We start from the raw sequence: 26,161 nt of genomic DNA, 5'->3' as shown, positions 1-26,161 counted from the left end.
AACGTGACGGTACGAGCTGCTGATCGGCGCTGTGTTGGACAACAGCAGGTGCAGGGAAACATGTAAATGTGTGAAAGTTTGCGGGCTGTGATTGGCTGCTGGCAGGAGCTCCGTGGGCCCTGATTGGCTGCTGTGGAAAGGCACGTACACGAGTTCAGAAGAGCACGAGCACGTCCGACCACGAGGACGCCCCATGCTTGCGTGAGTGGTGACGCAATACAACGCAAGTTGGGTATAAATTGCAGTGCCCGGTGTGCTCATTCAATGGAGCGGGAGTAAGAAACGCTATCAGAACTACAAGTTACATTTACAACTTTTTTTTTAAAGCGTTTAATTTGTCGGATTTCTATCCTCGACTTGGTTTACAAGTACTGTTGAGTGTTTCTTCAGCTGACGTTGAGCAGGACTGTCGGGAAGAGACGAAAAGATGAAATACATTATAGGAATTGGCGGGTGAGTTTTATATTTGTGTCAAATTACTTGTTATTTTATAACATTCCCCTCGTAGAGTTAACGTTACATATCACACTATTTCTCTCTGGAATGATTTAAAGTTATTTCTGACCTGACTGGTCAGTGGGAGACAAACATGTTGACTAACCTGATGTTATGTTATTGCTCGTGGAGGTTTACCTTAAGTTCCACTCGTGGTCCAGATGAAGTTATTATCTTAAGGGGAGACTAACGTGAGCTTCTGGTTTATGGACGGTTTCCTTTTGGGCAACTTGTTTTATCAGCGCCACAACGTGTTGAGCCGGTTCACCGGGATGTCCAGTGATGGTTTGTTATCATCAAACGAGCGGGACATTTGAAATTCACCGCGAGACCTTGTTGAAAAGTGGAGGGAGATTCAACATGAGGATTGTCCCAACCCCAAATCAGTTTAATGTTGTGTTCTTCGTTTATTTAAATGTGTATATATCAACCTTTATTTGAGGAAATTATCTGGATCCATGTTTTTTCAGCTATTTTATGAAAACTGAGCATGTGCTTGCAAACAAATTGTCATTTGTTTACAAAAGCAGTGCACCGCTGTATCTCTCATATGCACACATTAAAACTTTAGTTTTTTTGACCTGAGTACTAATTTAACTAATCTTTGAGTTAGTATACAATGTAAACAAATGGCACCACATGTATATTAACGGCTTCCTTTTTAAATCTGGATAGTTTAGTTTAAATCATATCTGCAGCACAATAGCCTTTTGCATTTTTAATAACATTTTGCTTTGTTTTTTAGAGTCACTAATGGTGGCAAAACCACCCTGACAAATAAGTTGATCAAGACTCTGCCCAACTGTTGTGTTGTGCACCAAGATGACTTTTTCAAGGTGAGTTTTAGTGAATGGAGACGGTTTATTGTAAGACAAACTCTTCTTTATTGACTCAGCATTGTTCGTAAGGAACAGTGAGTGCTGCCAAGTAACGTTGCACCCTCACAAATATGTATCATAGTTTCTTGACCTGCTCGTCTCGTCTTACTGCTTCAGTCAGGATTTCTGTCTTGTGTCCTTTTTAATTTCTTCAGATACTTGTGATAGTTATAATGGCCTGAAATCAATTAACTTTGATTTCATAACCAAAAATATTCTAACATGGCCAAATGCTTTTATTCTTTACTTATTTTCCATTAGCACCTTCCCTTTTATAGTGTTTATTCTCCCTCTTTCCCCCAATTTCATTACTCCTGTTTAGTTAATTACCCTTTGCCTCCTTTTTCTTGTGTGTGTGTGTGTGTGTGTGTGTGTGTACACTATCTGGCATGTGATTAGACTCTGCTACTTGTGTTTTAGAGCTGTGAGGTTGCAGCAATGTTTTATTGGTGAATGTTATTTCAGAAACCCGATCAGATAGAAGTCGGGGAGGACGGCTTTAGACAATGGGATGGTAAGACTTCACCGAAGACTTATTGTATACATTTTAATGTTGTATACCAACAAACCCATTTCCAATTTTTTTATATTCTTGACTAATGTCTACTCTTCTTCCCTATCTATCCTTTCCATCGTCTTCCTCGTCTATCCACCTTGCTCTATAGTGATAACGTCTATGGATATGGAGGCCATGACCAACACAGTGAAAGCCTGGATTGAGAACCCAGTGAAGTTCGCCCGTTCCCACGGAGTCCCTCTGTCGTCTGCATCCGACGTGGCCAACCCAGACGAGCAGACCCACATTCTGATCGTGGAGGGCTTCCTGCTCTACAACTACCCGTGAGTTGATATTCATTCACTCTGGTGTGCGTTTGTGATCTTTGCGGTGGTGCTTGCTTTGAAGTGTCTATCTTTGTTGCACTGCCCTGAACAAGTGGTCTGTAATTGAGTGACATGTGGCTAGTTGTTCCAGATCGAGTATAATTAGCACTTTTGTTTATTTGCACAGTGTCAAGTGCATTCTGTGGGGAAATTGTCTTTTTTTTTTTTTTTTTTAAATCTGGCTCTAAATAAACAACACTTCTCCTTTTTTTTGAATTGCGTTACATCATTTTTAGTGAAGAGGAACACTCTGTTTCTTGCAAATTCTGAGAAATGTATGATGCCAAAGATTGGATATGTTATTTCTGTATTGTTCACTTTGCATGCTTACTATTGGTACACATACATGGACCCCTAAGGGCAGGTCCTGCAGTTAAAGATAAGCGTTTCAGCAGATGTAGGCTCCATGAGTTGTCCTCAAAGCTGACCGCTGGTTGGTTGTCTCTGTGAGGGATGAGTATCGAGAACACTGCAGAAAGATAAGAGCCGGTATTGGCAGTGACGTGACTATGTCCTTTTCTCTAGTTTGTTGTGAAACTTTTAACCCTTGTTTATCTCCCCGCTAGGCCTCTGCTGGATGTTTTCGACAAGAGCTATTACGTCACTATTCCTTATGAGGAGTGCAAGAGAAGGAGAAGGTGAGTGTTCACAAACATGATGTTAAGTGTTTACCTTGCCAGCGTTTTAATGAATAGGAATACATTCCTCTTTCCTAGTCAATTTTTCCTCATAATCCTTTCATGCCATGTGCACGCTCTTAACAGTTTGTTATTACTTTCAGTACACGGCATTATACCGTCCCTGACCCTCCCGGCCTGTTTGATGGCCATGTGTGGCCGATGTACCTGAAGCACCGGAGAGAGATGGAACGCAGCGGCTTGAATATCCGTATGTTGACTGTCTTTCTTTTTCTGTATACATATTTGCCCGTGGAAATTATGTATAATGCATTTAAAACTGCCAATAGTGTTTATTTTTGTTTTTTATTAACTGTTGCAGAGTGCCTGGATGGGTTGAAGTCCAAAGAGGAGATCTACAACCAGGCGTATGAGGACATTCAGAACAATCTGCTCAATAGTTTATAGGTAAGGAGACGGATCAAGTGCGTCACTTTGTCAAATTTGACAGAAATGTACACTTTAGGAGTGTCTACTATCCTAGTTTGAAAAATCTGCCTCATTTGAGGGCAGACTCATTGTTTCTGTTCTTTAGCTAAAATTATTCTGCTTTTGAGAAGAACAAAATGCATGTTTTCTAAAATAAAAACGTATATGCATGATAGTAAAAGGATGTTAAGTGTACAACCTCCTAACAGTATTATTATTATTTTCTGGCTTTCTTGCAGCAGGAAGACTCTTCTCCATCCTGTACAGAGCTTGTAAATAGTCCCATGGATTCTTTTTTTTTGAAGTCTTTCTAATTTTATTCTTTGTTTGTGAATGAAACGAAGCAATGTTAACTTATCATTATCTTTTTTATTATTGTCAGATGGTCAATATGTTGTGTTTTTTTTCATGTGATTGTTGCACCAGAACTACTACCATTACTATGTTACTGTTATGTTAAACCACTGACTTGTACTGGACCATTTGTCACATTCTCCTCCAAATAACTGCATTAGCGACTGTTGATGTACAGAAAATCAAGAATCTCGATTTTTCTTTTTTTGGGGCTCCCTGGTTGTATGTATGTGTATAAACATTGGTGTGTTCAGAAAATGAGAACATAATGGTCCAACTAAGGATTAATTCAGTGTGGGTTGTTCATTCTCATCCCAGACTTTTTTTCTTTTTTATTATTATAGTGGCTCTGAAAGTAAATGCATGAGTAGTGAAGAATGGAGTTTGTTGAGGATCGAGGGGCCCCGGTCGAGATTGCATAAGCTGTCTGTTATCATCTTCTATTAAATCCTTTTTTATTATAACTCATTTTGGACTCTGGACATTATTCCCCACACCACCTCGCAGGATTTTTTATCACTTTTCTTCAGTAGGTCATAGACTAACCACAAGACTCAGGCTAGTACACTAGATTTACAGTGAACGAGGCACTCGCTGACCTCGCCTATGTTTCCATGCATATAAATGGGCCAGAATAATTTCTCACTTCCCCTGAGGGAATACCTTGTCCTGTCAGCGTTACTGTGAGCAGCTCCTCCTACCACAGCTAAATAAAGACCGGTCAGGTAGGTGCATGTATTTTTGGACCAAAGTACAGTGACAAAAACAAAAGGACCATTTGGACATCAAAATCGGTGAAAAAAGTGATTTGAGTCATTATAAAGCAGCCATAGAGCAACGGTTAACTTCAGGTTCTTGTCAATTTGGAAGTAGGGCTTCTGATGCATCTATATGTGCCCGTTCATTTAATTGACACCTGTTACAATAACGACCTGCCTTCCCATTCCTAATGACATCTGCTGTATACGTGTGATCTGTCATGCGCGTCTTGAGGCAATTGAGTGACGCGGTGACTGTTGTGACCCTGTAGCAGAAGGACTCTTGGGTAAACCACAATGTCCTGGACTGCTGGTGCTAAAAATGACATGAGTATGTGTGATGATTGTAAACACAGGTGTGTCTGTTAATAGTCATCACACGTACTGATGTACTGCCCAAGAATACATGTGCCATCAAGGACGAGCATGAAACTAGGAAAACGGAGAAAAGACGATAGTATCGCTTCAACTTCTTTTGACTCAAAATAATTACATTGTTTACATCACTTTGGCTGACTTGTGTGAATGGTTAATGTTTGTAGAATACTTGACTAAACGCATTCAGAATTGCATTGGATGACCTTCATCACATGAGGCAAACAACTGCAGCAGGTAACTCGGACGTGAAGAAGTGTTTATTTAGGATTTAAGTTGTAGATAAATGAGTAAATCCGGTCTTTGTTTTGGATTCACAAGCCTTCTCAGTGTGCGTCACAGGTTTGAACCTACATGGAAAAACTCTAATTGTTTGAGCATGTAAGCTAAAGTTTGCTGTCTGCATGTTCACATTCAAATCCAGTGGTGGAGAATAACCGTGTGCATCTTAAGTACTGTCCTTTTGTTCTATTTTGCAAACAAGATGTTAAAGGTCTAGAGTGCAGTCTATTTCCCGTTCAACATTTATTTAACAAACTGTTTTGGTGTGTAACATTTTTAATCTACAGGCTGTCAAAATGCAACTAATATAAAGTAAGCTACAATATCTCCTTCTGGAATGGAGTGGAGGAGAACTGAAAAACTCAAGCAAAGTATGAGACCAGAACTTCAAAAAATTGTAGCCTACTGCTTAAGTTTATTCTTATTTTCCCCCACAGGAAAAAAAAATAGTAAGCTGACTGGCAATCTCAATTATTTAGGGAATGTCACTTCGTCTTCACTTTTCCCACCATATTTCCTGGTTATCTGAACATTTTATACAAACAGGCTTCTTGTTAAAACCATGTAACTTTATCCTCTAAAGAAACTTTATGCCATGCAGTGTTCATTGATGGTGTTGGATGTCTGGGGGTTTAAATCATGGGTGTCAACGAGTTAGGGACAGAGCAGTATCATGGCTGGAGAGATCTCAAGGGCTTAAACTGTGAGAGACGAGCTGGAGGAATGAGACCCATCCGGTTATAGCCTGCCTGAATGAAATAGGCCCAGTGACCATGTCCTAGGACATGATCACACACACACACACACACACACGCACGCACACGCACACACATAGTTCTCCTGTTTCTCACACTCACTCATGGATTTATACTTGCACAGATTGCTGAAAGGCTGTGAGTGCTTGCCAGCGTGTGTGAGTATATTTAGAGGGGGGTTCTTGTAGTGTTGGTGCAGATACAGGAGGTTTAATACACTGACACCCGCTAATCCAGAGTGTGTTGGTTACTTTCGTCAGCATGCTCGTGACGGGCACCACGCTACTGGCTACCAGTCTGTCCACACGTCCCAGCAGCCAGAATAGCTGAGCCACATGATGAATGACATAAAATAAAGGCAAAGGTGAGGGCTCACTTACTACAATCTACAACCACATCATCATGTGCACATACAAATGCACCACATAAGCCTGGCCTACCTGTGGCTGTCCTCTGGTGGATGTAGTTTGCTATGCTTTTGTCTGTTATTGTACATACTGAATTCCTTCAGGCCTTGAAAGTTTGCATATTTCATAAGAATAAAATAAGGTGTTACACGTTTTGAAAATGAATAGACTTCAATGGATCTTTTTTTTTTCAGCAGGTCTCCTGAACAACTTTTTGTCCAACAGAAAAACACTTTACATCCTCGTAAAAAAAACACTGAGGGATATTTTTTATTTTTTTATAGCAGCTTGCAACCTATATGATGGCTTGTTGACTTGCCACTTAAAATAATGAGGACTGAGCCTCATGTGTTTTGTTCTATTCTTACCAATAAATATCAGTTTCTCAAGCCAGTCAACAGTCTGGCGAAGTCTGTGTGATATTGTTTTAGCAACACTGACCACATTATAGACCAGACTTTCCTTTTGAAATGAGATGTGATGGTAGAAAGTGGAGCACGAATAATATCAAATGTAAAGAGCTCCCTGACATGTCTCCTGTATTACACACATGGGGATGTATTCATCTAAAAGGTCTGCTGCTACATGGAGAGGTCAATAAGCCCTTTACAACTCTACAGTGATGTATAATGATCTATTTACAGTTTGACCTGAGTAGTGAAGTATGTCACACAACAAGACTTGAAGTGCAGACATGTTTTTGAAGAGAAGATCGTTCTGTTTCCTAAATACACATTTAGGGTTTGAACTACATGATATCTTGATGCAAAATTTCGTAGCAAAAATGTCAAGTCACTTCATGTTATATATCTTCTCTTCGCTGGACGTGCTGAGGAGAGAGAGACTGATACAAACATCTTTAAAATAGTCAGACCGCTGACTTTCAGGGAGGATCCACTGCCATCTTGTGGCGAAGAGGTTGCCTTGGCCTCGGAGTGGGGATTCAACAGGTTCATTAAAGTCAAATACACTGAGCAACTAAATACATACACTCCCAACACAGCCACCCCAAATGTGGCCTTTGCACAATGTGCCCTTAGGCTACAAGGAAATTAAATTCCCTCCACATTACCAGGCTTAATGGCTTTCAGCGCACCGTTGGGTCAAGGGTTCTACTTGATGGGACGGCGGTGAAACGGTTAAACTATAAGTGTAGCTCCTTGCTGTACATGTGCAAACACCTTTTTTTCTCAGAGTAACTCACATTACAAACGTTTGAAGACGTCTCCACACGCAGTCTCTCTCTCGGTGATGTCGTGCGTAACTGCGTGACGGAGTTGAGTGTATTCAAAACACCACCCCATCACCCAGGTCAAACTCAAATGTTCGTCGTTAATGTCTCAGTGTTGGACCTCTTCGCATAGATACACCTTCACATTGAGCCATGGAGAAGTTAGTGCTTGTATTAATCTGCCTATTGGGTGTTTTGGTGTGTTTTGGAACCGGTCAGCACCATTTACGCGCACGTGTCGGACCGTGGAGACACCGGATTCAGTGGGAGAATAACGGCCAGGTGTACAGTTTGCTGAGCACGGGGACTCAATATCGCTCACCTGCGCAGAGCAGAAGACGCACTCAGCTCGTACTGACAACTAAAAACAGTTTTAACCGACTTCACCCTCCTGTTGCATTCAGTAGATCCACCAGAACCAGACATGGAGACGCAGCCGGGGGACACATTCAACAAAACGACCTCAATCAAATGGATGCGTCGGTTCTTGGTGTTGATGCGGGTCAGTATTTACTCGCCTCGGGACGACCCGGGACTCACAGTCGGTCCCCACAGAGCCGACCAACCGGAGAGGCTGGGGTTGCCCGTCCACAACAGGCACCGTCCAACGGCAGCGTTGCCGCCTTCACCTCCATCCAGGAGTTCTCCGGCAGCGGAGTCCCGCGAGGAGGCCGGAGTACACCTGGAAATGTCTCTCAACAGGCCACAGCGGCACCGGAAAGATCACCGGACTTTACGCACAGCCGAGCTGGCAGGATAAGATCTGAGAGCTCAGAATCAACTGCCCGGTCACCGGACACAGCTGGACGGGTCACAGTGGCTGAGGATGTTGGGAACACACGTCGTATCCCGCAGCAAACACATTTAGGAGACGCTATAAATGCGCAAAGAGCGCACTCACTGACCAGAATCACACCGGAGTCAAATGTTTCTCCCACAGCGTTGTCCAGTAACGCCGTAGAACTACACGTTCCTCGCCCGAGGCCGGATGCAACAAGGACAACGGACACGGGTGACCCACGGGATCCGCACAGTATTCATCACAGGAACTCTGTGTTCTATAATGTTTACCCACCAGACCGCAGAAACAGGGTCCCTGTGCGCCCTCCACCAGGACCGGGCTATGGCACCAGGTTCTTCCACAATGGTGAGTCGGACAGAAGACATTAAAACCAAAGTCTAGCCTATAAAAAAATGATTAAACAAGATATTTCTCAATTGATGGCACCCCACAATTCTGAATAATGAACTAGCCCTGCAGCACTGAGCGTTGAGGCACAGATGCCTCGTGCTCATTTTGAGCTAATTTTTTTTCTAATGCAGTTTTAATGGCAGTGAGAGTTAATGCACCCTTACGACAAAATGAATGTCTCCAGTATGAGAGCCTCTGAGCAAAATTGAAATTAAATGGCTGATTGATAGATCGGGAGTCATTAGTGCAGTAGTTTGCCAGCAGTGGTGCAGAGTATAGTTATGAGAGTAAATTAGTTTTCCATTCAATAACTGCTGAAATATTATATTAATGTATTTCATACCAAATGTACTCAGGTATAGAAAGTACTTGTTTAATTTGAAATATGAAATATTATAAATAGAATTTTTACTTTTATAGACACAGGTGAGATACTCAAGGTAATGTTCGGATGATCCATGCATGCAAATTCCAATCACCACATATATGTGTGTGGATTAAGCCACGTCAATAATTCACATGTTTTCTGTCCCGACTTCCTGAGAGCATATTGGAGTTTCCACCTCTTATCCAAAAGAGAGAAGTCTGAAGCCTCCCTCAAAAGTCTTAATGAAAAGTGAAATTCTGTTTGAATCAGTGCATGTATTTTACTATATTGTCAAGTTGTGTTTTGTTCTTTTCTTCTGCAGGTCTTCCAGACTTGGTTCCTGACCCTTACTACATCCAGGCTGCCTCTTACATCCAGAGAGTGCAGATGTACGCACTTCGCTGTGCTGCTGAAGAAAACTGTCTTTCCAGGTGCACTTATTTATTTGACTTCACACGGAATTGATCTGTCAGCTAATTCAGTCAAGACTAAGGCTGCAACTAACGATTATTTTAATAATCGATTAATCGGTTGGTTATTTTTTCGATGAATCGGATAAAAAAATGTTTTTATCAAAAAAACGTTCATTTCCAACCCTTTATTCAAAAACAGAAGTGACAGTGCAAAACATCTTCAGAAAGTGCACAAACAGGTTGCTCCTTGAACATCCCTGAGCTGTTAATTAAAACAACAAAATGGACTAACACTAAAAACATACACATGTATGCTTTACATCTGCCAAATGTGAGCCCTTTTTACTGTAATTGATCCCTCCAGAGGCTGCATTTACATACCCTGCTTTATCAATATGTATGAAATACTGGGACAGAGGGAAGCTGTACTGCTCCATATAGAGCGTCCTCTTCCTTAAACTCTTTCATTCTGGGTCTCTTATGACCACGACGTCACGTTGTTGGCTAAGCCCAACTACGTGATTTGCTTCATTCTACTTTGAGTAAAAAAAAAAAAAACCTGCAGCCAGATCCGCCGGTGTGCCGGTTTAACGTTAACGAGTGACAGCGTGAACTGAACCAGACCGGGGGGTGACGGCATGTTTCATCACGTTACGTTTTTTTACAAGCAAGACTGAACTGTAACGGAACATAACGTAACTTTAACGACAATACACAACCAAACACGTTAGCTAACGCGATAGCAAGCTGACTAGCTTCCATTAAAAACAAGTTTGAGGAACATGAAGACGCTGATTGGCCAAGACTCGACTTGTCAAAGATCTTCTATTTTTGAGAACATCACAACCTCAGCTTTTCTCGTGTCTCACTCCAATCTCAGAAACGCTGGCCGGCCAGTTGCTCTGCTCCGCTCTTTTTTTTCTTCTCCGCGACTTATTACCCGGCGTAATAATCGCGCGACACAACGAATCGATAATGAAATTCGTTGCCAACACTTTTGATAATCGATTTTTATCGATTCGTTGTTGCAGGCCTAGTCAAGACCAATGAAATTAGTTAATTAGTGAAGATACGAGTAGATCTAGTGTTAGTCTGATGATTCATATATCGCCCCTTTGTCCTAAACTGACATTGTGTTATGCTCTCTGCAGTGTGATGAAATGTCAAATCAAGGAGGTATACACTTTTAAAGAAATAGTGATAATCATTTCGGCCTCCTCTGAGGTTGCCCCATTAGGATGTGTGTTGGCCTCAGTCCCATTTGGAAGCTATAGCTAAGTGAGAGAGCGGCTGGACACGAACCTGGCAGATGCCTGAGATTCCCTCCTCTGATCTGAGCAGCCACTTTGCCAAGTAAAAGAAGCTGAAATGAAAAGCAAAGGATTCCTGAGGTGAATGCAAAGACTGCTGAGGCAAGACCAGAAACCTGCAGCCCTGTCACTTGCACAGTAATGCACCATTATGCAAATGAGAAGAAGCTCAGTGTGCAGTCAAGTGTGTTCACGGCGGATAATGTGATGTAGAGACTTCACAAATAAAAAGGTGATGCAAGTCAACCCCAGCTGTGCGCTCAGTGATGTATCTTCCTGTGTGTCATTTCAGCTCATAGTGAAACTACTCCAGTTTAACTTGGCTCATTCCCTTCCTGTTTCTTTTTCTTTCAGGTCTGCGAATCATCCCAGTGTGAGGGACCTCGACTACAGAGTCCTGCTGCGGTTCCCACAGCGAGTGAAGAACCAGGGAACAGCAGACTTCCTCCCAGTGAAGCCCAGACATGAGTGGGAATGGCACAGCTGTCACCAGTGAGTTCTCTGGTATTATATCAAATGCATGCCCAGTGGTGTGAAGACTCTTTGATCTTCCAGATTTGACTGAATCATGCTTTTGAGATGGTGTCAGTTATTCCCCGTCTTAAACTTGTTGTCTTTATTCGTAGTCTTCAGCTGCCACTGTGCTGAAATGTAGTCTTTCATGAGCTTTCACAGAGTCATACAATATGCAACATTTGGAAGTGCATTCAATGACAAAAGGTGCATATAAAATCAAACATGTATACACAAATCTGAGAAATATTAATATTAATACCCAAGGATAATGCACCAAAATGTTACCATGTGAGTAACTTGCTCTATTTTGGCCACTGCACCATCATTATGAGCTGACCAAGACAACAGAAATGAAGGTTTCCACAACACATTTTCAGTGAAGCTCTCATTTGGATCGTTCTCTCCGTGCATCAACAGGCATTACCACAGCATGGAAGCCTTCAGTAATTACGACCTGTTGGACGTCTCCACTGGACAGAAGGTCGCAGAGGGACACAAGGCCAGTTTCTGTCTGGAGGACACGTCCTGTGACCCGGGGGTGCGACGGCGCTTTGCCTGCACTTCTCACACACAGGTTGGTCTTCCTGGTTTTTCCTTTTCCATTGATCCAGCCATCCATCGATTTTGCATTTATTATACGATGATTCATCACTGTAAGATTAACTCTTTTCCTCAAGCCAAGAGTAATGCATGTTTGGCTTTTCCTTAGGGGCTCGGTCCTGGTTGCTACGACACGTATCATGCCAACATCGACTGCCAGTGGATCGACATCACTGACGTACCGCCTGGAAACTATATACTCAAGGTGGGAGTTCATGAAATAGGACATGATGATAATTATTCCCTTCATAACCGCATGCTTTCAAATAACTGGAATCAAATAGAATATCTACATCTTCATAGCTGTTTCTTCGGTTTCTCAGGTGACGGTGAACCCCTCTCAGATGGTTCAGGAGTCCGATTTCTCCAACAATGAGGTGCTCTGCGACATCAGGTACACAGGAAGCTACGTCCAGGCCAGAAACTGCAGAATCACTGTGTAAGTCAGCCTTGTGTTCTCACTCCTTTCAGCTGACATCAGAAGTCCAAAAGAAGAATCACTGATATCTTTTCTTTGCTCCACAGAAGCTGACCTGACTGAAGACAAATATTTCCCCACAGAAACGTACACTTAATGCCTTCTTGAGTGTTGCTTTCAATGTGCAGTCGGTACTTTATTGTGTAGCAGTTTTACTTTTAAATGTTTTCTAATCTGTTGTTATTTATGTGATATGATATACTGTTGCTACAGCCAGACTGGCTAGATGTTAACTTATGTTATTTGTAGGAATATACATTTTTAAGCAATGCAAGACTCTTGAGGAACGTGTGTTAGCGTGATTCATAAATATAAAGAAGCTATTCAAGCTGTGTAAATTCATTTGGTTATAATGTGCGACTGAATTGGTGCTTATTTTTCTCCCATGGAATTCATTAGCAATTTGTCTTGTCTGAAAAAAAAGATCCTCTATTAAATATTGACTATGTATGGGAATGAAAGACTTAAATGTGCTGTTCAAATATAAAAGCCAAATACTCTCATGCATGCGTTTCGAGCCGAATGATTTCTGTGCAGTTTTGTGTACATTTCTGTCGCACAAATATGTAGTCTGTTCTTTTACAATCTAGTGAAAGGGTGTTTCATTGTTTAAAAGGTATAATGAATTTATTATATTTTATAATTAAGTGTTTTTATTTTTTAAAAAGGTACCATTGAAGACTGATGCCCTGCTTAAAACAAATACATCTGAATAGTCACTGCTGATGGGATAATTTGAACCAATATTTAACAACATGAAGTCATTCCTCTGACCATGTACCATTACCACCAGTGAACACAAGCTGAGGGCCATTAGAGTGAGGAGTGGTACATTGCTTAAATGCTTTTGGAATAACACACCTCAGATAAATACTTAGTACGTTTACGTGTCTCGGAAAAGGCAGCGAAAGACAAGAAGCTTCACACCACAAGCCTGTTGTTGCATGTTTGTCATGTTGTGTTTTGGTAGGTGAGTGATCGAGAAAACATTTATTCAACTGGCAATGACTCTGTGAGGCATCTGGGAACGCTCTGTTTACACTTTGTCACCATGGACGTGGAAATGAATGAATACCCAAATACACCTATTTTGTGAACACAATTTATTATTTTTGCTATTTTTGCAACGGCGCTCTTCGGTTGTCCAGCACAAACATATTCCTTCATGGTCTTTTAATGTTAAACATAGAGCTTTTGACTGTATTGACTTGTAAAATCCTTATAAAGTCCTTGTAAAGTGGGAGATGTTGAAATGAGATGAATAATCAGGCAGGTGGGAGCTGAGGTCACAGAGTGTATTTTCTCTCCTGCTCTGCAGCATCTGTTCTGTGCTAGCAGCTCACTGACTCACTTTCACAGTCTGTCTTATGGCAACATTAGGGCCCCAGCAGGTCACCAACTTCTCCTTCCTCTCAAGGTAAGGGTCGGAGTCGGCTGTCGGTTTCTCAGATGCTGTGTGTGTCGGTCCTCATTTTGCTGGGTTGATGATCTCCATCTGTTAATTCTCACTGCTGATGAAGGCACCAAGAAACCCAGACCAAAGTTGAAGAGAATTCATTACATTAGTGTATATTCAGTGCTAGAACACACTAATACAGCAGTGAAGGATGTATTAAGACCCTTTACTTTAAGTTAAAGTACTAATACAACAATTACCAAACTACTCATTCAAAATCTACCCAAGTAAAAGTACATAAGTATTATCATCAAAATGTACTTCAAGTATAAATGTACATGGTTCTGCAGCATAAAGCCTCCTGTGACATATATTATTATGTATAACATAATCAATGTATTAATACTGTATAAGAAGCATTGGTAGGTTGGTTCTGTAGTTCCTAACCACTGATTTAATTTGGTATTTTATCATGTGTTCATTGTTGGTGAAATATTAATCTGAAAAGTATAACTGTTGTTATATCTGTTGCTGATAATGTAGCAGAATAAAAAGTACAACACCTCTCTTGTTCTGCCCATCTGTCATTTATTTACTTGTTTTTCAGAACCTGGTGGCAGGGGATCCATAATACCAACCAGTGTTCCCAGTCTCCCTCTCTCCTTCCCTGCAGGCACCCATTTGGTTATGCTGCAGCTGTAGTTCTGTTATTTGCTTTACTTTGTTTACATGTACCACACAACATCAACACACTAACTCCTCTCTCACACACAACCTAAATCTGACCTCCAGTCTTCATGTGTTTTTATCTTTGTTGTGTATTGAGTTCATCTCAGTCTGTTCAATACATTTTAAATAACGTTTGAAAACAGTGTGTCTCAGACTTTGTCATGGCCAGATTGTGACACTCTGGAACTGTACTTACAATGCTGTTAAGATAAAGGTGCATGGATGCAAAAGGTGGGAAGACATGAAGAAAGTATCAGACTTGAGGAACATTTTAGTGTATGTAGGCTGCAGATATCCACATCACACTGGGATTTAAACCTATTTTATAACGCCAGCTTTCACTCATCCTCTTCCCCAAATATGGCGTCTTTATGGAGCCCAAACCATCTTTGGTCAGAGAGTCGTCGAGGTGATTCACTGATGTGAATTTGAGTGTGACAGAGGGTCAGGACAGAGCCTCCTCTGCCGCTCCAGGTTCTGTTTGCTCAGGGCAGGTCGATGTGCTAAGCCTGCAGGGCCTGCAGGATGGGCAGATCTGCCTTCCCCCGCTGGAGATGGCAAGGAGGAGAGAAATTCCACAAATCTGCAGACGGCCAGGAAAACCTGACTGCAAACTGCTGACCTCAGCAGCACCACGGCTAAACCATTCTTATCACGGGCTGAAGCTCTGTGAGGCTTTGCCCAGAGGCCTGACTGTCTGAGACTGCCGGTCAACACGTGGCAGAGCCAACAGGCGAGACTGCAGTGACACTATATGGCAGGGCTCGTTCCTTGTGCAGACACAAACTGCAAAATGGTTAATACCGACCCCTTCAACCTCTATGCTTCTGATTTCTCTATTCTTCTTGTTATAGTTTTAAGTTAAGCTTTTTAGGTTTTCAGGTTTTATTTAATCTGATAATGTCTGGGGGTCTTTTGAGTCATACATTTGTAAACCTGGTGATCATAGATGGATTCTGACCGGGCCTACCGGGCACCGGCCTTTATACAATGTCTCTCAAAGAGCCACCAAGCAGGAGAATTCAAGATGAATTTCTGTGGGTTTCAACAAAGCTTGTTCACATAGTATGAGCTCATTGTGATGGAGCTGCTGAAGGGTCTTAGGAGATTAATGTTACACTGCAATAATCAATACAATGCCAGTGTCCATATAAATCATCATGCTTCAGAATTAATTTCACACGTTCGACTATGAACTCACACATCAACTCCTTGAGAGGACAAATAATAATCATATAACATTTAACAACTGATTAATCATCCAATCATGGAGTTAACCGACAGAACTGATTCAGCTCAGGAACAGATGTGCGAAACTGTTATATGTTCCAAATCCACATATACTGTACGTATATATCCACTGACATACTGAAGTATATATTTCCAACACTCCCTATGTATAGCGCCTGCAGTATGAGCTTGCATCATTAGTGAAATAACTTGATGCCGGCCCTGTACTAATGTTGTGTTTCTCTGTCTGGACTTCTGGCCTGTATATTTACCTTTGTAGAGCACAGTTTGTTTATAGCAAAGAGTAGAAGCTGCTTGTGTGAGCACAGTGGAAATGACTCCTCTCACATCCTAAAAAAAAAAGAAGACAATGTTTACCTGGGCAGGACAAGGACTCCCTGAGTCTCACCATTTACACATCATTAACAGCTTTCCCTATTTGAAATAGAAGAATGTGCCTAATGACCCCTGTACTTTTCCTCCCTGAGCTGCTGTGTAAATATCCTCACACTCAACAGGCAGTGTGAGTCAATGCATGCTGTTATTAATCCTGTTATTGTATTATTTTTGGGCTGGGAAGTGGGATTGGGCAGGGAGGCGGACCGGATGAGGCTACGAACAGGCGAGGAGGAGGAGGAGGTGATGGAGAGGAGGGTGAGGAGAAGGGTGAAGAGGGCGGACAGGTTATTCAGCTGAAACCCTCCAGTTCTTTTCAGTCTGAATATGCTTCTAAATGCTCGTATTGTTTTATGGGTTTTGCACATGAGTGTCAGACAACGTTAAGGTATCTCCCTTCGTACCAGACATCTGTTCAACTGTCACGGGAGGACGCTTTATGGCTCCAGAGGCATACGCATAAAAAAACACCAACAGGCAGACGTGTAGGAACAGACATGAGACTGTTTTTGTCTCCTGTAACACAACATGTTGCTCTACTGTGAAAAAGAGAGGAATGTACGTGTACAGTATTTGTTATCGAGAGTATTTTGTAGACGGTTTTGTGCAGCTGACTTGAATACAAGAGGCACGGGCACTCTTTCCCCACAAGTTGTATCAAAGGGTTATTTCATCTGTCAGAGGATACAAAGCATGGAACTTCATTAGCGCTGGTGTTAAGTAGACATTTGAAGTGCTGCAAAGGATTTGACAAAGATGTTTTCATTTCTGTTGTTGAGACATTTTTTTTAAATTGATTCTTTGAAATGTTTGAATGAGGGCACTTTTGACTAAATGCACTGACATTATTTTGTTAAATTATAGTAGTTTGATATGAATATGTGTGTAATATAACAACAAGTAGTCTTACTGTGCAAATGAAGCCTTATATTCTTCTTATTCTTATTGTTTAGTGCCATATGAATAATAATATTATATATCCTGTTCAATAGTGTTCATTGTACGTCCAAACAGGCTGTGCATACTGCACATAAAATCCATCCATTTATAGATGTGCACAAACATCTCTTTGTTTATGTAATGTAATTCCAGTGTTCCTTACACTCAATGCACTACTCATACAGAATATTACACACCAGGCCATAAACCATATGCAATTTCTTAGAAACGATTTCACCTATATATATACTGGTGGGTAATTCCCCCTACAGGAATGAATAAAGTCTGATATTATCTCAACGACACATTTGAATTAATGATGTTGTTCATTATGTTGTGTATTATCAAGGAGGAATGATACACTGCAATAACATTGGATTGGATAAGACTTACACTGAGACAAGAAACGTCAGTGACATGTTAATGCAACTCATACATTTGCGAGGGATGAGATGTGCGCTCGGCCCTCTCCCTTTTACACCTGCACATGACATCCTGGGCTGCAGCCAGGCAGTACGAAAGAGACACATAGGCCCCCTGAACGCTTTATAGAAGCAAACATAGCTATGTTTGTGTGAGAGTTTTCACTCTCTCGGACATGCCATAAAAGCATCGTCAGCTGGCGGAAACTATACTTTGTGTGGCTATTTGACGTTTTAAAAATCTACTGTGATTTAGTTTGACCAAACAATCCCAACTCAAGGTCCACCTACTGGCTTTGTTCTGGAGGTTTTAACACACGCATTGTCAGTGGATGAAGTATGATCAGTTGTCATTGAATTGATTGAAGTGAGCTCACTGGACCTTGAGTTTTGGATTTGTCAAATTGCTATTTCATGTTGATTTATTCTTGCTTACAAATAAACATTCAGGCGTTTTCGTAGTGGTTCTAATGCAGACTTCTACTGTCTGCATTTAATAATAAATGGGCGACATCCTGTGGCCATGAAAGGTAGCGTTACGTTCAATGATTTAAGTTATAATACTTGTATTTGTTAACATTTAAATACATGTATCTCGAAGTGACATCAACCAGGAGAGTATTTTGTATGTTGTATTACTACGCTGTCACGATATTCATCTTTTTCATATGTTGTTTCCTTGTGCTGGTCTTTGGCACGTGACGCCTGGTGTGACGACATCCACAGTCGACGGGAGCACCGGTTACACTGGGAGCCACTCACAGCGACACACCACCACACGTCCGAGGAGGAAGAGATGGCCACCCCAAATAACTTCAGTGCTGCGACTTTGTCTTTTCTGCTTGTATTCGGGTTGATTGCGGCGTTCGTCCCGGTCGATGCGTCTCCGGATCGGCAGAAGACGGTGGAGTTCAACGTCAAGCCGGGAGGAGTGGTGCACACTTTCAGTGAGGCGGTTGTAAGTGACTGTCTTTATTTTACACGACTATCTCACGTTTAAACACACAACGCTACAGTTATGATACAATCTGAGCGTGAACGATTTAATGTAGCCTAATTCACCGTGTGTGTGTGTGTGTGTGTGTGTGTGTGTGTGTGTGTGTGTGTGTGAGAGATATTACAATTAGCTTCTTTGTTATTGATTATTAAGTAGCTGACAGAATAATGACATGATTTAATACATCACAATTTACAGTGTGTGTGTGTCTTTCATTAAAGTGTGTCACACAATACATATATTTGGAACGATGTATAATGACAAGCGTGAAAAAAAACTATTGCGTGATGACGACACAGCCTGTGAGAGGCTGACACGTCGCTGCCTCGGTGCCACAACGGATCCATTCATTGGTGGACGGTTTTAATGCCTGAACTGCTTTTTTTTTGTATAGTTTGAAACTCAACTTTATTTATGTATTTATATAGCGACTTTCATACATACGATACATGCAGCTTAAAGTGCTTCACTGAGAGGGGTAGAAATAAAAAAACAAAAAAAGCGATAAATAAAAAAGATTCTAGACTAAAATTACAACAATAAAATGTTAAAATCAATAAATAAAAGATGAAATAAACACAAGGCAAAAAAGTGTTGTAACAACTAATTATTTAAGGTTAAAACGCAAGGCTATAACATTACTTTAATTTCCTTTTTTAAATACAGAGAGAGCTTACTATTATAATATGTCCCACAGGTATAAAAGCACTCTCACTGGTACTTTCCTTTGATACATAGAGACCATTTAAAAGGAAAGCGGAGGACCTTGGTAATCTGGCTAGAACATACAATGAAAAAAATATGTTTGATATAGGGAGGCAAGGTCATTAAAATTTTTTATCTTTATGATGTCTGTCTGACAAAAGACAACTCATCTTTTGATTTATCTATTAATTACTTAATAATTCGTCCATAAACTGGGCTATTTTGAAATGTTAAAACAGACAAATGCAACGGTGTTACTAAAAACATGGTGGCTCTGGTTCGGGCTGGCAATCTGGTTGAAACTATTATCTTGATATTCTCCTGTAATGAGGATATACATTGATATATATTCCGAGATGGCAAATGTTTGCACAATCACATATGAGATCATCAAATGTTGAAAGCAATGCCTTGCCTTCTTCTGTTATGCATTACACAAGACTAAAGCGTTCATAAGCATAGTCAATAACTAGTTTTTAAGTGTCTGATTTTTGTTTTGTACAAGTCATTACTTTGGACAATATAATTAATTTAATCATGAAGGGATTTTGCTGAAAGCCAAGAGATTATTGATTCATGGCTCTGCTCTAGCTGAGCAGTGATTTACACCTGAGCCTTCCTCTAGACGTCTGCGGTGAGAAACCTCTTGAGCAGCAGACAGATTGATGTCTTCAAAACATTGTTGCCACACCATCATAACAAAATACCTCTCCCAGCAACAACAGACCTTTGAGTTTATCAAATTAAGCCGAGAGAGGCAAGCGGATCTCTGCCTTTGTGACGCTGCAGAAATGAGTGTTTGCTCCATTTAAAAGGTGTGAATTTATTTTAAATCCAATCAACACGGTCGCACACATTTCGGAAACTGAGCAGCCTGTTGAGAGAACAATTAGTAGATTAGTGGAAGGTGTTTATTAATAGCATGTACAAGTAATTTAAAGCTTAATAATGAAAGTACTATGATGATTTAATGATGCACTAACTAGCATTATGTTCCACTCTCTTATTTCAGAGGGATTATGAGTGCTCATTCACTTATGCTTCACAAGGGGGAACCAATGAGGTGAGTGTCTCATCATATTATCGATTTGTAATTATCGCAGGTTTTATGCCTAAGTATTCTTCTGTTTTAACAGCAATGGCTGATGAGCGTGGGTCTGAGTGATGACGACAGCTTGTTTTCCTGCTCCGTGTGGAGGTGAGAGACACACACACACACACACACACGCGCACACACGCGCACACGCTGTGGCGAGACTCCTTCAGTTCAGTGTGTCTTCAGTGAGACTTTGTCCCGTCTCTTTTCAGCAAGCCGCTCTTTGATTGTAGTTTATCGTGACAGCCCCAGCAGAGGAGAAACAATAGTTTCTAACCTCTTAGTTTAAATATATTATTGTCCAGCTTTGACTTAATAAGCGAATGAATACATGCAAATTACTTAATGTTGCTAACACATATTTCTTTTTCATTTCTGCCAGGCCCCAGGGGAAATCCTATCTGTTTTTCACTCAGTTCAAAGCTGAGCTGAAAGGAACCAAAATTAAATATGCTAATGCATTTGTAAGTATAATAGAAACTCAATTCTCTTACCTGTCTTGTTCACATGAATTCATCTTTATGTTATTAAACGATCCTGTTCCTCAACAGGGATGGCCAATGTTTGATGTAATGAATTCAATAATGGCATCCAGCCATCTAGTATAGGTATTAAGGTCACCACGTCCAGCATGTCTCGTATCTATATATCTGTATATATTTGTGTGACATTGTCCGTTTGTTGTGTGGTTCTCATTCAGTCATATCGTAAAATAAGTCAAACTTTGTAAAAGTTAAACACAACAATTGAAGAAAAATATTTTTATGCTGACTCGGACTAAACAAAAATCCTCTTTTGATGCAGGTCCTTTTTAATAATAAATACCAAGTTAACTACACTTGCACAAGACTTGCCCTCAATGTTGTAATTTGTTCGCAGCCAAATTGCACCGCATCCTGCACAATATAGTTATGGCGCTGCAGGTCAAACAAATGACCTTCAGTGATTAGTGGGACTGGAGTTTATGTTAGGCAGCTAGATCTCCCAGGACTTTACTGCCAAACAAAGTGGAGGGAAAAGTTAATCCTCGATGGTACTGCACACTTTTAATGCATCCTGTCATTCTTGAGATTAAAGCTTCTCGTACCTTTGGCCCAAAACTATTTTAGAGCGTAGGATTTACAATGCGTCTGCACAAATATCAGAAAGTGAAGGCAAAACACAGTTGATGAACATTTTTGCGTAGCCTGCAAATAATAAACCGTCCACGTATGCACAAGCAATACAGCAATTTGTTTACCAGGCTCAGGGACGAGATTAAGGCAGTTTTTAAACTTTCTGACCACAAAGCTGGTGGCTGTAAACATCTACACTTTGATCTTGTGTGTTTTGTGCAAAGATCATCATCACATGTAATGACAAAATTAGTTATTTCGCCACTGTGGTGGATATGCATGTGTGTGAAATGCATGTATTCTAAAAATCATGAACGGGATATGTTTCACCAAAGTCGTGTAACCTTTTTCTCACGAAGTGCTTTTTCAATACATCTGCTACAAACATTTTATTTCTTTATTAGCAGTTCAATTACTGATTTATTTTTCGAATTATTAAATAAATTGTTTATAAAATAGCTCACAATTATGAAAATGTCCATTTGTTTCCAGAGGGCAAGATCTTAAAGGTGTTTGTTTTGTCCAACAATCCAAAGCCCAAAAGGTATTCAACTTATAAAGATCTAAAAGCAAACAGAAAAGCAGCAAATCCTCAAATGTGTGCAGCTGGAACCAGAGAATGTTGAGCATTTTCTGTCAACTAGTTGATTGTTTCAGCTATACGTTTAACAGTCAGTTAGAAAAAGCATTGACAGTTTCTCATTTTATTAGTAATGCTAGGGTCAAGTCCCCCTCCCCCTCATATCATTTAAATTAGGTTTTCTTGAGTCCTCCGTCAGATACAACGGTCTGGGCATGCAAGATTACACGTCACCTGACATCATCTGAGAGCCTGAGCATCGCTGAATATACCTGACCACACAGTCCTGAGTAGAATCGAATAAAACGCACTGTCACTTGCACTTTGAACCTGTCTTTTGCCGTACAGCACATCCCCTCCACTTGTGTATTCATGGTAACCCATCACATGCTTCACATGTCCATGACATTTTTTGGTCCATTGTCCTTTTAATGATGGTTCCAGCTCCGACCAACTATGACAAACTAACACAGGCAAAGTAACAAAATAAGCTTTAATTCTCCTGGAAGTCAAACTCTTCGTGTCTTTGCACATAATGTTCCAATGAAGGTTAATGTCCGCACTCTTCCTGAGCTCAGCCACTTAGCGAAGGCCTGCCGTGTCTGGTGTGGTCGTCGCTGAAGTGAGGCGCACACTGACACGCCTCCTTCCCCCAGCAAGGGCAGTCCTGACATTCTGTCATTAGTGAGAGCACATGTTTCCTCCTCCTGCTCTGGCTCCGTGCCCTGCAAGCAGAAGACAAACATACAGAAAATAACTCCACTAAACGATGGGACCAAAATAACCTCACATACACAAACACCTGCCACCCCCGCACAGCGTCTCCTTAACCTTGTCGTCACGTCCTCCTTCTCTCCCGGCCCCGTCTGGTGCAAAAAATTGTCTCCTGTGCTGCCTCTCATCCTGTTGTTGTTTATTTATCTATTTTTCTCCTCCCTCCTCCTCCTCACGGTTGCTGTATTTCTCTCCAGTCTCAGACGGCGGCTGCAGGACAAAGTGACATGCCTTTGAAGCCGGAGGAATTTATTGTAGGAGACTCAACAGGTGAGGAATTGATTGTATTTCCAAGTGTTCAATCAACTCCCTCTGCTTGACATGTCAATCTCTCGCTCCCTCATCACGTTGCAAGTTCCCTGCTGATTTTCCTCTAAAGCATATGCTTCAGCCGTGAGTGGGTGGCAATTTGTCCCTGTAGCCTTATTTGTTGTTGTTCGTTTTTTTGCAAAAAAAATCCCCACTGTGGCTCCAGTCCCGTCCTGTGATTAGCAGGATTTGACAAATCACAACGGAAATTTACTGTAACAGCAGCTTAGTCACACCAGTACAGAGGCTTATATACTCACTCCCCTGCAACTATCACAGACTTTAGGATAATCCCATCTCTGGGACACCTCTGGGGAATCATGTCATGATTTTGCGGGATAAACTTCTTAACAGTATAGTACAGTAGATACATATCTCTTTTAGATGCTAAATATGTCAATGAACTGGCTTGTAACTCACTCACAAACTTGTATGTCCACATTTAGCAGGCGGGCGATTCACCACAAAGGGAAATTGTTCAATCTCCCTCGACTAGTTTTACACATCCCAACATGCAACGCCTACAGGAAAGAGAATCCACTGTAGTTAAGACCCATAGATGCCAGTAGTAGATGTTATATAATTATAATTTTCACAATTCTACCATTTGTGCCACCTTCAGGCAATTAGTGTAACAACTGCAGCTTGTTAAAGCTGCTGATAGCTTTGGGTTTGAGGTTTTTCTACATGTGTATTTAAAGACTTGATAGTTTTCTGCTAGGTGGCTTCAATTCATTTGTATAAAAATATCTCCCAAGCACACCAAAAAAGTTTTCTGGCAGCTCCACTCGACCCATTGACTTTATACAGTATTTGGATGATTTTCTGTCAACAGTTTAACAGACATGTCTTTATAATGGAGGTCTATGGAGACTTTTCTATTGCACTCTCACAAATGACCACTGGGACAAACTGGCAGCAAGGCGGAGTGGCGGCTCAGCACAAAGCTCTCTCCATGGTTTTCACATTGAAAATAATTGATGAAAATGCATGACTTTACTGCATCACTCTCAATTCAGCTTGTAGCTATAAAACCCAAATGATGTGGAGGATTTTGCAAACAAATTGACTGTTTATCTCCGTTCCTGTTCAATTTAACATTTTCAGACCCATGGACAGTATAAAGTATCACCTGTACAGAATTAACTATTAAAGTATACTAATAATCAACAGATCTAAATTAATTAATACAGTAACGCTCAAGTTCATTGTGCAAATATCCAGCTCTAAAGTTTATTTGATGCATCCTACACCTGTTTATTTTTTCTGTAGCTTAAAAAATCCCCTTTTTCTTAAGTAATCTGGATAGCAGAAACACAATGAGCAGGATCAACACGGATGTCTTCCTCACTCTAAAGGAAACTGCTCTAGTGAACAAAACTATTACATTGAAACCCCAAGCACTAGCAGCACCTAAAAGAAATTACATTTTTAACACTTGTTGTTTGCTGGTGTCATTAGTTTCTAAAGTGCTGCAGCTGATACTTTACTTTCCTGTATTCGGCGCACATCTACATCTGCAGATCTAATCTGCGGCTGCTTGCAAACAGGCAGTGCAGGCTGGACTCGACCGGCAGGTCTCAAACTGCTGCAGTCAGATGATACTGGCTGGTTTCAGGTGCTTTCCGTCAGTATGTCCTTGTTTTTGTTTCAATATTATCCGTGACTGTAATTTTCTCTCCTCTCTGACCTCCAGTGACCCACAGAGATGGAAAATTTAGCGCTCAGCTCTCCAAACTGACCGCCATCGGACAGACACGACACACTGAGCTGTAATTGGTCAGAAGTCGGATGCGGCTTTCATGTGTTGAGGTCTGAGTCGGGCCTCTGTGTTTCAGCTCAGCATTCAATGAAGGATGGATTCGTAGGGAAAAACAACCAAAAACTGAAGTATGATGATTCTGATACTGTATGTAAATTAATTATCTGGTATATTATTACAGTGGGTTTGAAAATGCTGCTGTGTACATGAAACAGCGTGGCATCAGTTTAGTGTTAACATGTTTTACTACATAATGTCCTAGTTTAAATTCTGCCATAAGATAAAGTGCTTCCATAGTTATTTCTTAGTTTCTGAGACTATAAGATTTACAGAAAGCAAATGTGTTATAATTCACTGGGGACGTATCTGAATGTATAGAGGATTGGTGTCTGGGGCTTGTAGGGTATAGATAACACATTTAGAGGAGGGAGGGATTTATCTGTTATGTGTAATCCGGAGGGGAAAGAGAATAATCTCCAATAGCGTCATCGCACTCATAAACAATTACATTTTCCTCAATCTTGTTCTGTTCTGAGCTGAGCTCCTCGCTCTCGCTTTCTGTTTTTATATTTGCCTGTTAGATAACTGGAAACACATTGTATCCCATGGATCGCCAATCGGTTCCACTCGTGATCACCTTTTGTTCCGTTTGTGTTTTTGGCCAGAAGGGGTATTGTAATAGAGCAGACCGCAGTAAGAGAAAGATGTACAGAACACACTGAAGATCAGTGCATTTTTTTATACATATTCAACAGTGTCAGTGTGAATTCATTGTTGATTAAAAATATGTAATTAGTAGAAAGAATAATTATTTTATTTGAAAATACCTTGATAGTGATCATTTTTATTCAACACCTGCAGCAGAGAATACAACCATTTCCTTACTTAAATGTCTCTCTTTTTTAATTTTAGGATATTTCAATGACTTCTCAATTACACTGTTTAAGGTTCAACCCCCCAAAAACTACAATGTAAGCTGTGCACAGACATTTGGATCATTTTTTATATATATATATATATATATATATATATATATATATATATATATATATATATATATATATATATATATGAAGAAGAGATGTCATCACATAATCCTGAGCCCCTTTTGAAACGTCTGCTTTCATCCTTCACTCATACATGTGAGGATCAGCAAGAGTATTGTGCAGGTTTCAAAAGTACATGCTCTCTCATGTAGCGAGCAGACTTTCCTTTATCTTTCTTACATTGATCCAATCTTCTTAGATCCACACAAGTGTCCACTAGATGAGTTCTGGGGATTGATTTCAGATTTGAGGATTGTGCTGATTTG

At 40.7% G+C, this 26,161-nt stretch overlaps 3 protein-coding genes across 3 annotated transcripts; all 3 read left to right on the top strand.

Annotated features, from left to right (window-relative positions):
• Window positions 1–283: 283 nt before the first annotated feature.
• On the top strand, window positions 284–4,169 carry mibp (muscle-specific beta 1 integrin binding protein). The gene is made up of 8 exons (XM_079220587.1): window positions 284–453; window positions 1,241–1,331; window positions 1,839–1,887; window positions 2,039–2,213; window positions 2,822–2,893; window positions 3,037–3,143; window positions 3,255–3,340; window positions 3,601–4,169. The coding sequence occupies exons 1-7, from the start codon at window positions 428–430 to the stop codon at window positions 3,338–3,340; spliced, it is 606 nt and encodes a 201-aa protein (XP_079076713.1). The 5' UTR covers window positions 284–427; the 3' UTR covers window positions 3,601–4,169.
• A 3,507-nt stretch (window positions 4,170–7,676) lies between these two features.
• loxl5a (lysyl oxidase-like 5a) lies at window positions 7,677–12,364 on the top strand (the record flags this gene model as incomplete). Its single annotated transcript, XM_079221217.1, has 6 exons — window positions 7,677–8,670; window positions 9,405–9,513; window positions 11,160–11,297; window positions 11,739–11,895; window positions 12,031–12,126; window positions 12,245–12,364. 6 exons carry the CDS (start codon window positions 7,677–7,679, stop codon window positions 12,362–12,364), a joined length of 1,614 nt encoding a protein of 537 aa, XP_079077343.1.
• Window positions 12,365–18,300: 5,936 nt separating this feature from the next.
• Window positions 18,301–25,883, top strand: mydgf (myeloid-derived growth factor). The gene is made up of 6 exons (XM_079220964.1): window positions 18,301–18,469; window positions 20,226–20,276; window positions 20,350–20,411; window positions 20,692–20,773; window positions 22,976–23,048; window positions 24,784–25,883. Exons 1-6 carry the CDS (start codon window positions 18,308–18,310, stop codon window positions 24,861–24,863), a joined length of 510 nt encoding a protein of 169 aa, XP_079077090.1. The 5' UTR covers window positions 18,301–18,307; the 3' UTR covers window positions 24,864–25,883.
• Window positions 25,884–26,161: the final 278 nt, after the last annotated feature.

This window comes from Taurulus bubalis (genome assembly GCF_910589615.1).
Source record: "Taurulus bubalis genome assembly, chromosome: 7".
Classification (NCBI taxonomy): Eukaryota; Metazoa; Chordata; class Actinopteri; order Perciformes; family Cottidae; genus Taurulus; species Taurulus bubalis.
Note: the sequence above shows the minus strand (reverse complement) of the source record. Positions and strands in the feature narration are given on the sequence as shown.